The following is an 18,177-nucleotide window of genomic DNA, read 5'->3' as shown; positions in this document are numbered from 1 at the left end:
AAGATAGGAAGCTGTTTCAGCATGTGGGCAGAACAACTCATCTCTTTGCAAAACACTACACTGACACATCCTTTTTCATCTGAGGGATAGTCTGCTGATTAGATATTTTTTCAACAGTAGCCAACAAACAAACTTTGCAGCTGGCAAAACTATTTATTCAGCTGGTATGGATTTGTTCTTTCTCTCTTCTGTGTTAAACTTCAAAAAATAAATTAATAATGGCATTGAGGCCAGTCCAAAATTTACATGGTATTCCAGTCCTACTCAGTTAACTTTGATCGCTTATGTAAGACTGAAGTAATATATGTTCGGTGTGGGACGGGTTGGCAAGAGGATATGAATGTATATTTAATAATCAAAGAACTCTGTCATCCCAGATTGATACAGCCAAAGACATCTTTCTTCCTTTGATGGCTATTCCTGTTTTCTACCACTTGAGTTTGTTTCCATCTTAGCAAAATGAAAAAGAATCAAAAGTCTCTTGATCTAAATCTTTTATTTGTACTGGACTGAAAAGGTATTGAGTTACTTATATGACAATCAGTACCTGACAGATGTAACATCTCTTTCTAATGCCCTTTTTGCAATGTTTCTTAATGTAAAAAATAGTAAAACAAAGGAAAGAAAATCTGGGGCTTTGGTTTACCTTCTTGTCTTGCTAAAGAAGGTGAGGAGTTGAATTGTCACAGGTGAACTGAGACTATATCCTGCAGCTAGAGAATGTAAAGAGAATTTTAAATCTTTTAAAAAATTCTTACATTTTATTATCAATTCCTATATAAAATAATTTAATATTTTAAATACTTTTTAAATAATTTATCTGTATTTAAAACTAACTTTTTAAAATTTTATGTTTGGAACCTTTTTGGCATTAACACTTAAATAATTTTTTTAAATATTAAAAAGTCTTTTAAATATTCAATACAATTCAATATAAAAACAGAAAAAGTAATATACATTGTTCACACATAGTATTGTACATGACACCTGAGCTCTAGAGTGAGCTTTTGAATTTGTCAGGTAAGTCATAGCTTAAGTTGTGGTGAACCACTTCTTATTCTCTCTCTGGACTCTTTAAGATTGTAACAGATTTTTACCATCAATATGTAGTCTTTAATATTGTATACACATACTGTATAGAGTATTTAATTTCCACCTCTATGCCCAGAATTGTAAATAAATATTTTTTTCACAGCGTTTAGATCAAAATATTGTTTTCATACACAAATATATTTAGGACACACACAAGTTGACAAGAACCACACCGATTTTGCTCAGCTCAGTTACAGGAAAATTTAACTCAAAGGTGCCAAATAACATAATGGAGGAGTTGCTCTTATATTTAGAATGTATAATAAACTTATTACCAAATGTTTACAGGTTGTGTCAACGGTAGGAAAGTGAGGGTTCCCTTGTCCCCATGGTGCATTTTCGTTCACCCTGCCAATGATAAAGGCAGTGTGGGCAGAATGCTGGTTTCTCACAGCCCCTTTGTCAGCACCTGGAGTTCTCTGACAGTGTTACCAACTCACTGTGACAGACTCTGGCAGGACTTCACGTAAGGCCAAACTCTCCTGTTTTTAAGGGTAGGCATGTCTGTCACTGAAGATGAAGTTTACTGTCAAATTGTAACTTGCTTTCTCCATCCTCCTATATTCAGAAAGATGATTTCTACAGATACTGTAAACAGATTTGGGTGGAAAGAGGAGGACTCTCATGCTTCCTATACCACATGCATCATGTACTATGATTGCAATAGTTGTGTCCCATTGTGCAAGGTAGTCCTCAAAAGTCTTCATATTTTTCTTTGAAAAGCTATTCTCCAAGAGGACCCCAGAACTTTACAAAGCCTAAATGGAACACACTACATAGCTATTTAGGGATACTTGCAGCAAGAAAAAATACCAATGCAAATCAACATTCTTATCAGGAAGCCTAGCCTAGAAAGATTACCCAGAAGAGGAGCACATGCCAGGTGATATGTGCCGTTATTCACAAATGAACAAAACTCACATTTCAGAGTTTGCATTCATAGTTTCCCATTCATATGCAATCTAGAAACTACTTGCACGAATTATTACATGGCTTATTCTTAATAGTTGTTTCGGAAAACATAACTTCTTCACAAGTAATTCTGACACATGGTTTCAGGATGAAGTTACAAGAAGGTTTTGAATGTTTTGCTCATGTCTTTGCAGTGTGAGATTCTAAATGCACCTTCAGGAAAACAGAATTCACAAACTGAGAAATAGCCTGCCTTCCCTTCAATCCTCCTGCCCTATCTCAGGCACAAAGGCGCTTGTATAAGATGTTCAATCAGCTGAAGAATGGTATCTGGGGCAACTCTGGGCTTGCTTTACATGAAATTTGATTCTTCTGCTTTCAAGGGAGCAGACTCTGAGAAGGAAATTGTTACCTAGGGAGGATAAGCATTTCAGCCACTTTATTTTAATCGATCTTAAGAGATAAACTGAGGCCTTGAGTTTATTTCACAGTAAAAACATGGTACAACAACAGGCCTTTGTTTGTGTTTCTGAAGACCTCAGCCAAAAAATTTAGATTCTGTAGGATAAAGGAAGCAGCCAATGCTAAAATAATCCTCTCTCAACATCTTTTACCACTTACAGCAGTGGTTAGGAACACTGGTGTGCCAGGAAGGGACTAATTCTCAGCTGTTTTGTACGCACAGAGTTTCAGGTCCTGGTATTCTCAGCTCAGCCCTTTTCACTCAGACATCAAAGTGACATCAAAACTAAGCATATTTTGACAAGAGAATTTCAGAATCAAAAATAAGATAAAATGCTGAACTACTATTTTGCCTTTGCAAAGGTCTGTCTAGACTTAGGAGAATTTGCATTTCCCTGAATGTATATGCAGTGTGTATATATAAATATGTATTTATACAGTTAATAGTTTATATCAGAATCAAGAAGCTTTATTATTCATTAGTACTCATCTGATAATAGACTGAGCAGAAAAGGTGCCATTTTCTTGTGAAGACAATATTACGTTGACTCAACAGAAAGAGTTCTATAAAAGGCTAAGTATACAACAGATCAAACACTTAATTTTTAAATGAAAACCTTGATCTCAGGATTTAATGGCTTTTTTTGCTTTAGATTCTTCATTTATGCTTAAGCCTGTACAAGACATTGAGTTACTTTTTCCACGCTGGAATCCAGTTAACAGTAAAGAGACAAGCATGGGGGTTGGGTTTTTTTAAACAAGTCATGATGAAGGCATCTTAAATCAATTGGTTTTCTTTTTGATAGTTAAAATGGTTATCAGTTGAAAGAATGCCTTTCTGGGGAGAAGGAAGAAGTAGTCAACACTGCAACAATTACTGTGAAGCCTGTTTAAGAATTCAAGACAAATTTCTAGGTCAAATCCAGAAAGATATGGAAGGACAAGTTACGTGGTGCATCCTCTGAACTTTCAGGTTTCTAGTGTCTCAGACAAATTCAAAATTCTGAGAGTCATATATGTTGTATGCAAAGTGCATGGAGGGAGTTACAGACTGACTGGGTGTGAGTGAGGAGCTGAAGAGCTACGTATATTTCTCCCTTTTCTCTGTTTGAGCAGCCATTTGGATTTAATCCTCTCCTAAGCATAGTGTTTGCCATCACTCATTCAAATAGTTAAGATGGACTGTGCTGTCCTTTATAACAAAGTCTGGAAGAAGTAACATTTCTGGCACTGCCTACCTCTTATTTTGTAACAGCCAGTTCAAACATGTGTAAGAGATGGTGGTGCAATACCCTGTCATTCTGAAGGGAATTGCAGCCACTTGGCATTTTTCACAAAAGAGTGCTTGGAGGAGCTGCACAGACACAGCCCAGAGAGGGACTCTTGACTTCCCTTCTGAAATGGTGCCACTCTTCCAAAAGGAACTCAGGACCAGAGAGGGGGGCAAAAGAAAGTAGACAATGAGAAGCACTATACTCATTAAAAACAAGCGATCAAAAGACGTCACATTCTTATTTGCTACATACCATTCAGAGAAGCAGGTTTTAGTTAGGAGTTAAGCAAAATCTTTAGACACAGCTTCTACAAAGTTTGGTGCTGACATTAAAATACCAATTGTACAAATGATTGTGAAGACTGAAAAGGCCATCAAGCAGAGCCGATCCACTACAGAGGCTGCAAACTTCCATTCATTGCAAATGGCTTCCTCTTCATCCTGGTCTCTGAATCGGTTTGCAATGTACCTGACCTCTTCCAAAATCTTAGCCAAATCTGGGTCACCTTCAGAGGGGTGGCCACTGTGCAGCAGGTTTTCTTCATCTGTTGGTGAGCAGGTCATCCTCCCACAGATCACACCTGAATCAGTGGTGGGCGTGCACTGAACCCCTTCCAGCCCCCTGAACCCGATGTACAGCATATTCCCGTTACTGGATTGCTGTCCACTCACAGTGTTCATCTCCACACTGGACAGGCTGCAGCGACGCTGTTTATGTTGACAGGCAGGACGCACTTTATCTTCCCCTGGTCTTTTCATCCTCAGAAACCAAGCACACCAGTTCAGAAGGATAATTCGTGTCTGAAAGAAAAATTTTGAGAATAAGCATCTCTTCACACAGTCAGTCTTTGGTGCTGCTGGTATTCAGGCAGCTGGGGTGACTGATCCATGGTGTCTGCTTAGCCTGCACAGAGTTCTAGAAAATGGTGCTGGAGTTTTCCAGCTGACTGATTTACCAATCACTGGGGTTGTTTTCTTATTCTACCAGTTATGTTTATTGCCTCAGGCTGACTATTAGTACTGGGACTCCCCCCTCCTCAGATGGGAGTGTCCATAGTGTTAATTCTTCCTGACGCTTGAACAGTGACATGGCAGCCTTTTCCTCCTTTACTAGAAACCATGGGTTAGACCAAACCAAACCCTTACTGAAGAAGAGTTACTTTTTAATAGTCTTAATAGCACTGCTTTGGATGGTAGTCAATAAAGTTACAATTATTTTTTCTCTTATCTGTGCTCTAATATTAAATTCATATGCCATTACTGTTTGGGTGGGGTTGCTGAAACAGATTTTGGACTGGACTGGACTACCGAGCTTTAAAATGTTATGGCTCTGTTCTCATATTGTGTTCACAACAGTTGATGACAGATTTTAGAAAAGAGATCTGGATGTAACATGGAGAAAATATGGGAAAATTACTTTGATTTAAAAAAAAATACTTTGCAGATTTAATCTGTGTGTATAATTTTACTGTTTTCCACATTGCCTTAATCCAGCTTTACAGAAAGTGAAGGAAAGCCAGAGACTGTTCCACTTCAAATGAAAGCTTCTGTAATTTATTTAAATCAGATTTTAAGAGCTCATTCCAGCATTTCTTTCTCAGACTTCTAATGAAATATTATTGTATCATACAATAAGTAAATCTTACCCTATAACTAATATTAGATTTGGTCCATTTATTCTGACTGTAGGTTGTTACTCAGAGTAGATATTATATCCACGCAAATATCCCAGCCAGAGACAGATCTTGCCCTATTACTTTTTTTATGCTATCAAGCTTCACCAAGAAGGATAATATTCCATTACCTGACGGCCTAATCCAAAATCCACCAGTGTCCAAAAAAATGTTTGTTGGACTTCAGCTTCTCAATCCTACAGCTCACTGCTCAACCTCAAGTACTCTGTTTTCTGAGAATGTTTGGCTCAGTACTAAATATTGTCCCCTTTAGGTCATCAAACACACGTCTGAGGAGATCTGCCTTTTATTCTCTTCACTGAAATTTATTTTAAAGTCACCACCCCCAAACAGGCCAGGGAATATCTCATTATCTCTTGTCCTCAGGGCACTGCTGTATGCACATTGTTTCCAGCTAGTAAGGATAATAATAACTCATTGTTCTAGAGAGAAAAAAAGGAGAAAGGTCTTTCCATCTTCAGAAATGCCTGATGCTGCCGTGAACTGGGTGAAGTCAAAGGAGGGGACATTTAGCTGATGACAGCAGTGTGTAGTCATCTGATATCAGCATAATATTCTCTGTAAAAACCACCCCTCATAGAAGGACATTATTTTTAAAAGTCTTATGTGCTTAGAAAAAATATTTTCATTCTTTGCACTTTACAGATGCTCTTGAACAGAGATTTTCAGATCAAGTTCCACTTTAACAGCATCTTTAACAAATGCTTCCTAGGCTATGTATGTTTCTGTATGGACAACAGCTAAGTATGTAGCAGCTGCACAGCTGCACCTCGAGAGTAGTGCATTTCATGCATTTATCATCTCCATCAGCATCTTACTCTTTTCTTCTACCTGGTTCACTTCTAACATCTGGAAATTTCTTATTTGAAAATCACCTTCATTTATATATTTAGGTTTTAACAAAATCCTGAATTGCATGTAGCTGTTTTGAAGGATATGAGAAATTAGTGGAGGTATATCCATTCTCTCTCACACACACACATTTTCTAAAAAACCAACCACACGAAACATATCTGGACACCTCATTTCTGGTGAAACTTCTTTTCCAAACAGAATGTCTGGGAAGTATTTATATGTTTTTAAGAGTTACAAGTAATCATGGGCCACTGGCTACTCTATCACATCCCTGAGCTGTACATTTATGCAATGGATAGTGAAGGACAATCAAACCTTACCCATTTAGGCATTTTTCCTCCATCTGGATCATGATGGTGGTATTGTAGAACAATAACAGTGACAACAACAGAAAGACCGACAATAATCATAGTGCTGGCAAAATACTGAGCTGCAAAATAAAGAGAGAATTACAGGAACATACTTTGGCTGATATAGCCTTAATAAAGGGTGTTTATGTATGCATTCACAGCATTTAGTTCTTTGTCCAGTGCTCTAGGTACTTTTTAAAGATTTCTCAACAGCAGAAAGATCAGACATTATTTTGAGGGGATAGCCAGCTTTTAGCTGTTGTTTTTGTGGAACTAAGCACCTGCCTTTTCTAAGAAACCTTGACACGGGCTGCCTTCTAATTTTCTTTCAGTATTATTACAGAGATTGGCTAGTACTTTTTTTGAAAAGTTTCTCTTTTTGTTTGAACAATTACGGTAGGAAGATGTAATTAAGTTTAGCTCTGTATTCCTAATTGGAATTAGGAATATAGAACACAATCTGGCCAATTGTGTCAAAATTGCAACAAATTCTCCCATGGAAAATAGACTCTCTTACGCTTTCCCCAAATACCCATAGGTTCTCTTATTTCGTTCAGAGTAGAGAGCACCCATCAGAGCCTCTAATCAATTTGCAATATTTTTCTAATTCAATTGCAGTCATCCATTGTACAGCTGGTGATTTGCCTTAATTGCTGGCCTTTGTGCAAAGTCACTGCACCTTGTTTGCTAAAAAAATCCAAGTGAATAAAAGCTTACCAATTAAGGGCACAGAGTCAGATGTTGCTGGCATAATTTCAGCCACAAGCAGCATAAAGACAGTGAGAGACAATAAAACTGTTATACCTGAAAGATAAAGTGTGAAAGCATATCAGTAGCTTTTAATTACAACAGGGAGAGAAACAAAATTAATCTGAAGGAGTGCTCTCTGCAAAATGCAGTGCCACTGTACCCCTGCTCCAGCACATTGGTGCTACTCCTGTCCTTCCTTGTACTGCCTCAAGTTCAGGGGAGCAGTGCTGCCAAAGTGGTACCAATGCTTGCACAGACGTGGATATTTTTACATCCTTGTAACAGTTCAACTTCTATCATCATCTGCTAATTAGCTGAGGCAAATCAAAGCACTGTGTTAGCTTTAGAAACATGGTGTGAATTTGAGTATTTGAGCATGTGACACTTGATTAGTTGTCATGGAAGCTACAGGTGGTGTAATACATAAATTTCCTCAAAAGCAGATTTGCTGCCTTGGACAAACTTTGGTATCCTTTGATATTACTGCTGGGTTCCGCAGGGGGTTATGCCCAAGCAGTCTTGACTGTTGAGTTTTGGAGTTTGACTTTCATTGCTCAGTGATGAGTTCCCGTCTTTCTGGAAAAAGGCCTTACTCTTTTCTCAGAACTAGACTTAAGCAACAAAGAGTCATTGTCAGGTGGGAAAGGATTTAGGAACAAAGAATTCATCTTAAAATATGGTGAGGTTCAACTTGATTAGGAAGGATATTACTCAATTAAACCATATTCCACATGTCAGTTTTGTTTCTATCTTTAAACAGCAATGTTTAATTAGTAGAAGTCAGTTCATTTGAATTTTGTATGGGACAAAAGGTTTGCTTACATATTTAAACTCCATCTTAAAGATAAGTACTCAAGATCAGATTTGTTTCACAAACCAATATCTGAGTTAAAATTCACTATAAAAAGTACAATAGGAGCAATTAGAATCAATCTTTCTGAGAAGGCACTATGGGCTCTTAATACAACTCAATATTAAAAGGAAGCATGAAGAGGAATTCAATGTTAAAGTATTCAAATGCATATTTGTAAACTTAAGCTTTACCTAATGAATGTGAGATTCAGCAAATAAATGTCAAAATGAAAGCCTGCTTCTTAAGGAAGGTACTCGGGAATTGTTTATGCCTCTGCTGGTCAGCATCAAACACTAAAAATAGCTCATGAGTCAGAACAGGACACACAAACTATTCCTCCTGCCTAAGACTGTTCAAAAAGAAATTTTAAAAGGACAACTTCTTTTGCTTTAGTCACATTTACAATATCCTATTAATACTTTACCTAGTGATATCTTCTCTCCCGAGTCTGCTGGAAGCAGGAAAACTAACAAAGCAAGTGCCGATATCAGGACACAAGGAATAAGGAGATTGAGTCCATAATAAAGAGTCCTACGTCTCATGGTAACTGTGAAGGTTACATCTGGGTAGGGTTCTTTGCAACATTCATAAAAGCTCTCAGTTCTCTTCCCAAGAACTCCTGTGAAGGAGAAAAGAGGAAGAAAACCAGAAATTAATGTGAATAAACTGTATATTATGTAGCATTTATTTTTTAAAAGGATAAATTTAGCTTTCCAAGTTTTACTACATGTAAAACTACTTCTTTAAGCTTAATTCCCACTTTTTCTCAGATGATAAAGGAAAATCAGATAAAAGATACTTGCAGAACTCAAGCAGCAAATTTGTCTTTTTTTTAATGTTGATTTGTATCTCAGATCTGTTCTCAAGAGTTTCAAATGCTACTGGCTAGGTCATTTATGAATTTAATTTCTGTCTTCATTCCCCAATTGTTATTCCATCCATTTCAGCAGTGGAGACAAGGCTGCAAGTTCACAGTGTAAATAAGGAATCAAGAGCTCACCTACTAAGTCCCACTCTCCATTTGAAATATAGCCAGATATATCTGCTTCTTGCATTTGTAAGTCCAAGGACCAGCCTCCGTAAGTCCAGGATCCAAACTTCAGCTTACATTTCTGAACATCAAATGGAAACCAGCGCACATCTATGTAGCATGAGCTTTTAAATATGCCTAGGTGAGATTTTAAACAAGAACACTTAATTTGAATGCTTGTTCCACATAATTTCATGTACATTTTGTAACCAGCATTTTTTCTACATCGTGCCTTCTGTTTTTCACTTGTAAAGCATATTTAATCTCAGTCATGTCTTGACATGTAAAGAGCAAAAGTCAGTCATAGAAAAGGGAAAGAACTGTACCATTAATGTTTTGATGTTATTAACTATTTTTTAAGATACTCTTCCATTTTGGCACGTAATGGAAGAATATTTAGAGAAGAACTCAGATTTCTAGATACAGTATTTCAGAAAGAAATGAAGCGGAATATGTAATCTGTTTATATTTCTTTTACTGACTAAAGCAAGAAATCCTGAATTATAAGAAATTCTGAAATATTATTTGCTGTATTATTAGATTTATATGCTCTTGATTTACTCAGGAAATCTAACTTCTTATTTTTCACTTGTTGAGTCAGACCCTGTCCTTCAGCAGCTTTCAGAATTGAATTGAAAATCCCCCACCAAATGGAACATCTTAAATCAAGAGAGCATCTTAAATGAAGAGGCAAACCCCTGAAATCCTCTGGAGATCTTAGGCAGAAAACCTAATTTGTCTGGAAAGCATTGGCTCTACTGCTGTAGTTTGCAAAACTCTGATACTAGGAAGAGTTAATTCTAGTGATTATGCTAATTGAGTTGGGGAACAGAAACAGTGCTCCACTGCTATACATCCAGACTAAAAATTGTTTTGATGAAGCACTCAGTGAATCATTTCAAATAGAAATGCATCCAAGATGTTACGAAGCATCTTACTGTAAAGTTACATATTAATAAAAGAAACACTAAAATAAAAATTTATTGAGGCATTACCATGATTTTAACAAACAATATCATTTTAGAGTAAGTACTTCCAAACTTCTGAAATTGTGCATTATGACAGAAGAATTTACATAATTGTAATAAAACATGTATCTTTTATAGTGGCTTCCATGCAAAGGTGTTAACCATGTAACCATAATGCATCTAGGCTTACATCTGTCAGATTATGCTAGCTCTACAAATAAAATATAAGAGAATTTATGGCAAATTTGAAACCACACCACACATAAGTAATCTGTCAAAATTTATGACATGCAAACAGCCTACCTGGTGGCAGGTATTGGCAATGTCCTGAAGAATTGACTAAAACATTAGTGTGAAAAGTAGCATCAAATCTTTCATCAGCACTAGAACAAGGGAAAAACAAAATGGGTTATTTGCTCTTTGACTGGCTGAAGAATGTCTGAGACAAGTCTGTTCTCATTAAAGGACTATGTCACCCCAAAAACTTGACAGCTTTTTCCCTGTCACCAGTTTTCTGTGGCCTCAGAGTAACTGGTCTGATACTTCTGGGTTTGGTTCTGATTAAGAACTGTAACTGAAGGTGAGCCACCTCATTCTTGCTGCTCACCTGCCCACTAGATTCATTATAGTGCCTTGACTCTATTGATTTCTACTTGGAAAGTAAGCACTTTTTAAAAACTTCTCAAGCAACTGTACAGGGAGATCCGTTCTCTTGCTGTCTATGTTAACAGCAGCTAATGGATACGAGGAGATGGATACTCCAGTGCCTGTGCCTTCCTACCTCTTTGCACGGGTGAACATTATTACTGCATGTCATACATGAGACTCTTCAATGCAGCTCCAGCCTTCGTTACCTACCTCAGAACCCACAAACTGGGTTCAGACCGGAAAAAAAAAAAGGCAGCCCTATTCAAGGTGTCAGTGTAGTGGTGCTGTCCTTACAAGTCTCTAGAAGAATTACAATGTCATTTGGAGAGTGCTCCAAATTATGAATTGGCAGCTACTGCCAAGGAATATCTCAACTATATCAGGCACTATGTCCCAGGAATTTACCAGGCATGAATATTTTAAGAACTTCTATATGGGAAGCACAATGAGACATAGGCTACTGTATTTGTTGTACTGTTTGTAGTCTCCAACCTGTCTCCTTGTGGGGTGGGTTGGCACACGAGGCAAAGGCAGAGCCAGCTGTGCTGGGCAGGGCAGAGGAGTCACACAAGCCTCAGAGTCTGGATTCTTGCAGCAATCTGAACTTTGAAAACCTGTCCATCTCTAGATTGATTGGAACAAGACAAGTCTCTAATGTCTCTTTGTGTATTAGTGGTTCAGTATCTCATAATTTTCTAATCACCTTTTAAGACATCATCAGAAAAATAGAGTAAAAATCTGAGATGGGCATAAAGTGAAATATTCATAACTCTAGCAGAAAATCAAGTACATTAAAAGGTGTTTATTAGCAGAAAACCCCTTATTGAAATATTTTGAAAAGACTACTCTAATATTTGATCTATTCTGATGCAATTTTTATATCTCAGAAGCTAAAATAAAGCAAGTGTTATTTTAGACATTTTTAATTTGAATTTTTTAATTTGCTTTTTATTTTCCCCTTATGTATTTGAAGAACTTAGATTTTTAAAAATATCTGGGCTGGTCTGTGAAATATGCAGACAAGAAAAAGCTAAATCCAAATAATTACTTGCCCATCTGGAGTTGCACTTCGTCCTGTGGTGAGCAGAAGGCTCACAAGTACTGAAAATACTTGCAAGTATTTAATTCGAACTTTGAAGAGAAGCAGAGAAGTCTCAGTATTGTGTATGTATGATGCCTGATTCTAGCACGCTGAGGGGAAAAGGCAGTTCAGTTCTAAGGCCATTGAACCAGTGCAGGCCACTCCTTCAGCTTCACAGCTCATGGTTGGCTTCTCCCAGTTTGTGTTGCAGTTCCTCTCCCAGCTGAAGCTCTAATTCTTCTCCTTCCACATCTTGGCTCCCTGTTTTTGTGATACTTGTAAGAAACTGATGCTGCAAAGATCTCTACTGAGTGCACTGCCAAGTTTGGTAGAGGATACTGGGGAGAAGGGCAGCAAGATCACACACACATTTACACAGGTGTGCACGCACACAGGTGCGTAAGTCTCATTTCCTTAGAAAACCAGACCTAAAGTCCTCCAACAAGCTTCTGTATTAGACAAATAATTGCTTTGACTTCAAACTAATAAGGGTTACATGATGGAATTCAAATAAGTAGTCAAATTTAGGATGTAAAAATATCCATGCCACACAAATTACTTGTAAAGTGGAAATTAATGACTCCTAGACTAGAATCTGTTGTCTTCCTCTGGAGCGGAGGGCAGTTAAACACCAGGGAGTTGCTTCTAAGACCTTGCTGCTGTTTCTGGTAATTGGCAAAAACAGAATTTTCCCAAGAACACAAGTGATCAAGGAACCTTGATTGCATTGCCACATGACTTTGCCTTTCATAGGCACATTCTTAAAAGAGTATCAAGTGGTACTCAGATTCAAATATGAAAATCTTTTTTTCTGAAAAAGGAGCATGTGTTTTTCTATGCTGTGCTTCTAATCATTTTTTTGAAATGCACTGCTTCAATTGGAAATGCACCAAGTATCTAAGACTCTGCTTGAAGAGACTGGACAGAAATGTAATGATAGAAAACCATTTCTGCTACCGTTCTTCTTCAGGGTATAAGCACTTGAAAGCAGATAGTGATTACAGTACATTGAGATGACAAAGCTGTACCTAGAAGATAGAATCCTGTTGGGACCTAACCTCAGGTTTATAAAACTGGAAAAATGGAACTGTTAAAATGAGACGTACTTTCCAGAATTTTTGTCATTCCATGAAGTACTGAACACTTTGTGGCCATTTGAAAAAAAATTCCACCAGAAATGAGCACTTTTAGTAAGTGTAGTTAAAAGTGGAAGATAGCCCACAGGACACTAACACAGTCAATCCTGGAATCTGTACAAAGGCCAAGATTTTCTTTCCTCAGAAAAACTACAGATGAACTGGCCCTGCTCTCCCCACAATAGACTGGTTGTAAAATTTAATCAACTGCCACAATTTCTCTGTACTAGGCTGCAGCAAGATGTGTAAGGACTCAAGACATAGTGAAACATTCATTCATTAAAATTGAAAGTGAATTTATAGTTCATTAATTTCTCTGTAACTGCAGATGTATATCCCTAGTGAAGCATAGAAATTGAAAGCATCTATCTCAAAATGGCATGTCACTAGAAGGGAACATCATAATATTCCCAATGCAATTTCATACAGGAATAAGAATCTATTTTAAATAGCTTTGCTCTCTGACTAAACTCTGCATAAGATTTTTGGATTAAATATGTGTTTGCAATAGAGAAACTGTAGAATAATTATTTCATGACTGAGTCATAGTTAACAATCCAAAGATTTGAAAACCTGTATTAACAGAAAAATTGGGGTTTCAGTTTTTCAGGTTATTGTGACCCTTCTCATTCTATAAAGCACTCCAGCTACAGTTAGCATGTATATATTAATATTACTAATGTCTAAAATATTACCCTTTCATTTTGGATATACTTAAATACTGAAGCCTAAATTGTCATGCATATTGCAAGTCTCTCTCAGGTACGTGATATATATGAGGAAGAATATTGTCATAACTCATTTTTTTGGAAACCACTAAACTGCTGTTGTAGAGTACCAATTTTATGGCATACACAGCGTGTCATTCATCAGGACAATGGAAATGAAGGTGTCATTTGTCAGATTTTCCCAAGAACACTGTCACTGATGGAATCAAGGTAGCTAGGGATAACTGCTCAAGAAAATAAATTTGTATTGAAAACTACATTAAGATTAATGTTTCAAAAAATACCTGTCTCAGGTATCAGGCTGCTCCATTTTGTGTACACAGCATTTGAAAGAGTTTTTTAGGCTGGTTTGTGGACAGCTTGCCATGCTTAAACCAGAAGTGAGCAGTAATCTTGCCAGGCAGTTACCTTAAGTACAGTGAACTGCACTGGAGCTCACCTCAGATCACTCAGTGTTAGCCGTGCTTCTGGGAGAAGCAATGCCACAATGCAGGCCCTGCAGAAAAGTACCTCAGTGCCTGACAAGTGCTGCCACTGCGTGCTGTTATCCCATTATTACAGTTCAACAGCACCTGTGATTGCAACATTGAACACAGGGGTGGACACCAAAAGGCAAATGGGAGCAAAACTGCAGCTGACACATTGGGAACAGCTATTCTCTAGGTCTTGTTGCAACAAAAAGCAGCTCCTGAAGTGGGAAAGGAGATCAGGTTGATAAACACAGCAGGGTGTGTTCGTAGTAGACACATGGCAGAGAAACAGAGGAAAGAATGCCATCAGGAAGACAAAAAGTTCATGTCATCTGCACAGGCAATGAAACAATGTACCCGGGCTACCACAGAAGAGCCAGTGCTACATGTACAGAACAGATGTAAATTCTTTCCAGTACCTGGGCAACAGCACACAAGCCCAAAACAACGGCAGCAAAAGGCAAGTTGTTATAGAGCAGGCAGCTCTCATCGTTTTATATTTTGAACTAAATAAATTCCACAATGGGAACTACCACGTAACAGTACAGCCAAAGCAACTCTCAATGTCAGCCAAAGGTTCTGCAGTGGACTGATGGCAATCTGTCTGTCCCTGATACAGGCCCAACTCAGAACAGTTTGAAGAGAGCAGCAAATATCCCAGCTATTTTCATAGCAGGAGGAAGGAGTGACACCAAAACTGGACATGGAAAAATGCAAAGATCCTTCCTGGCAATTACCTCTCCTGTCTGTAGCAAAACTCAAACTAAAACCTGACAAGCAGGCAAATATCAGATTTGAATTCACCAGTAACCATTTAAACCAAAAAATTTCAGAGAAAATTATCACTATCCATACCATGAAACACCATCTCGTAAAAGCCACTCAATTAGAATTGGTAGTAGGGACAATGTTGTTATTCACAAAGTATTTACAAATATGTCCTTCTGTTCTGTGAACAGGAGACTGGTAATTTTCCAGTATTCCAAACACCTAGAAAGTTTTGGAAAATTATTTTTAAATCTAGGCAATTTGATGAGATTATTATGTCATTTGCCTTGCCTTATCTTTGTGTTTGGACAGGGTGTTAGAAAACATCATGTAGGCTCCCTTTCCCATGAAAGGTTGGAGCAGCTGAGCTTTCAAGGTCTTTCCAACATGGGATATTTTGCAATTCTATAATTCTATGATCTTCTCTCCATCCCCACATGTGCACACAAAAAAAAAGTGTGTCTACCTGTTATAGAGAAGAATATCGGGCTTCCAAATCAGTCCATCGGGGAAACGGACATTCTTCACTCCTGGGTATTCAGACACATTCCACTGTAGATAATGATCTGTCCAGTACTAAGCCATACACACAAAAAGTAGGTTAGGTCATCTCATCCACTGGTTTACTGTAGTTCTCCAGGGACTGGATGGGCTGAAACAGTAGGTGTTCTCTTGTTTAGCTTCAGGGAGTGAAATGTTTGGAAAGGGTGAATTAGGCCACCTAGAGCTCAATGGAACTCAAACCCCTCATTTTCAATTCATGCTGCAGTGCACATAACAGCCTAGAAGAGATTTGGGGTGCTTGTGTTTTATTGTTCACACTGTCTCAGGTGCCAGTTTGGGATTGAACTGCTTTTATAATTCATACAGTAACTTCCATTATCTTCATAGACAACTTTGTTTTCTGTTGTTGGAAATTCTCAGGTTGTAGTACCTCGCTAATAGCCATGGAGTAGAGCAGCCAGCATTCACTGCTGACAGAAGATGACTGTGATGCCACAAGGTTAGTGCCAGCGTAGAAGGTCTTGGCAGCTCCTGGGGCCTGGTGTTGGGCAACCTCTGAGGCAGCTGCTCTGTAGCACTGCTCGGTCCCACAAATTTCCTGCCTGGCTGGAGCTTCCCCTGCCAGAGGCGGCTGCCCTGGGGCTGCCTGTGCTCCTTTCAGCCCAGCCCTGGCTGCTGTCACAGGCAGGCTGTCACAGGCAGGCTGGCACAGTTGCACCAGTGGGGCTTTGATCTGAGCTCAGCACTGCTAAATCCCACACTCTGCCACCACCATATGGTGGTGCACAGCCATAAACAAGAGCAGAGCCCCAGCCTGCAGCCAGCTGAGCACTGTGGCAGCCCCAGCAAGCTGCTTACCTCCTGCACTCCAGGGAAACAGTACCATCAGCTGCTGTATTTTCCTGAAATTGAGGTTGTACATCACTCTTTACTATGCAAATGACTTGCCATGATACTAGGGTGGTTCCTGTTGTGCACCAAGGGTATAAAGAATAAAGTTCAATTTGTTTCACAAAATTTACAGATTTTTCTCTTATAATGTCTATGCTTCATTATAATGTGCTTCTATCTCCACATTATCTTGTTTATGCTAACTTTGCTTGGCTGTAGGCGTCATGTAACTTACAGTGAAGACTTGTCCAGATTTACCAAGCTGTTGCAATGCCAAATGTTAATTTCTTAAATGTAAACTTTTAAATGGGGGAGTAAATGTAGTACACTTACCCCTTCAGTCTAGTGGTCCTTGTGAAAATGTTTGATCGACATTAAGGTCAGGATAAATTGCCAGTGAGTATTGTGGAGGTAAATGTTATTGGTCATTCTCATAGGGTATTCGCATCAAACTGGTCTATGTAATTCCTTGCATTACTGTCATAGGCAAGTTTTAGTTTGATAACACCAAGTAAGTCCCCAGTTAGCTGCATGCTGCTGGTATTCAAATACATTCTTGTACCTTTACAACAGCATAAATTACCATTTTGATGCATTCAACACAACTAATAGCATTCATCATGCAGCTTTTGTAAAGTGTTTACTATACTTATTCTTGGTCTGTGCTTCTATATTTATCTCATTTATTTTTTACAATGAGTTTGTAGCAAAACTGGACAAAAGATCTGAGTCATGCACTGCTTTTTCCTTTTGCCTTACTGATAATAGTTTTTTATGGAAATCTTCAATTATTTGGCTCTGTTCATAGTTTTTGTTTTTACAGTTTTCTAGTTAAGATACATGTGTTCATCTATACACAGCTTCTGTAAGCTGATCAACTGCTTCTCATCTTTTATCAGAAATTTTACATACATTTTCCCAGTAAACTGTTTTACATGAACTTCCTTGTAGACACATGTCACTGTATTTTTTTAACACTTTATCTTTGTGTAATGTAGAAGTCCTGAGGCGACAAGATACATCTGTTTTTCCCAAAGGCCAGCAATGTAAGCAAATAAGCTGTGTGGGTCCGAGGCATTGAAAGCCGTGGCTCTCGTGGCTTTGGGTGACTCACTCCCAGAAGCTGCCAGAGCAGCTGCACTCACTGCCAGCTGAATGCATCCTGGATATCAACATACCCAATCATTTCCTATCCCAACTTACGTTAGGAGTTACCATGGCCACTACACTGTAGCACAGGGTGATGCTGAGTGACGTAAAGACAATTCAAGGGCAATAGAAAACTTAATATTCAAGTCTGGATTAGAGATAATGTTAAGCAGATTTTACGGTTGCTCTGTTAGCCTTGTGTACAAAGTGCTCACCCATCCAGCAGGGCATGAGCTGCTTCATTTTGCTTTAACTTTAGAGCTACTGTAGCTGAAGCACCTTTAATTTGGATTAAAATAGCAAAGAGCTCAGGGTGCTTAGGTTAGTACCAACCTGTGTGACCAGGCAAGGCTCCTGCTGTAACTTAGATCAAGTTTTAGATTTTTGATGCTGAGCAGTATTGCCATGGAGATAGTGGCCAGATGAAATAGTCTGCATGTATAAATACTAGATTTATATTCCCCTTTCTCCCAGGTTATTTTTTGTATTTAAGTATTTTGGTGATGATTACATAAAATGTATTTAAGATAGATTGCTGATTATACACACATATATATCAAGGA

General features: G+C 38.2%; 1 protein-coding gene across 2 annotated transcripts in view; it reads right to left on the bottom strand.

Moving 5' to 3' along the window:
• Nucleotides 1-477: 477 nt before the first annotated feature.
• CHRFAM7A (CHRNA7 (exons 5-10) and FAM7A (exons A-E) fusion) overlaps nt 478-18,177 on the bottom strand; it is a 38,094-nt gene continuing 20,394 nt past the window's right edge. Inside the window, exons 4-10 of one of the 2 annotated variants that reach the window (XM_048317786.1) lie at nt 15,537-15,646; nt 10,543-10,622; nt 9,242-9,409; nt 8,666-8,860; nt 7,356-7,442; nt 6,609-6,718; nt 478-4,540 (exon numbers count right to left, since the gene is read on the bottom strand). In XM_048317786.1, the coding sequence (XP_048173743.1) occupies nt 4,022-4,540; nt 6,609-6,718; nt 7,356-7,442; nt 8,666-8,860; nt 9,242-9,409; nt 10,543-10,622; nt 15,537-15,646 (1,269 nt within the window). In that variant the 3' untranslated portion in view covers nt 478-4,021. The remainder of the gene's footprint in view (nt 4,541-6,608; nt 6,719-7,355; nt 7,443-8,665; nt 8,861-9,241; nt 9,410-10,542; nt 10,623-15,536; nt 15,647-18,177) is intronic. The other variant, XM_048317787.1, reaches the window with a different exon arrangement.

Source organism: Corvus hawaiiensis, chromosome 13 (genome assembly GCF_020740725.1).
Source record: "Corvus hawaiiensis isolate bCorHaw1 chromosome 13, bCorHaw1.pri.cur, whole genome shotgun sequence".
In the NCBI taxonomy this organism is placed as follows: domain Eukaryota; kingdom Metazoa; phylum Chordata; class Aves; order Passeriformes; family Corvidae; genus Corvus; species Corvus hawaiiensis.
Note: the sequence above shows the minus strand (reverse complement) of the source record. Positions and strands in the feature narration are given on the sequence as shown.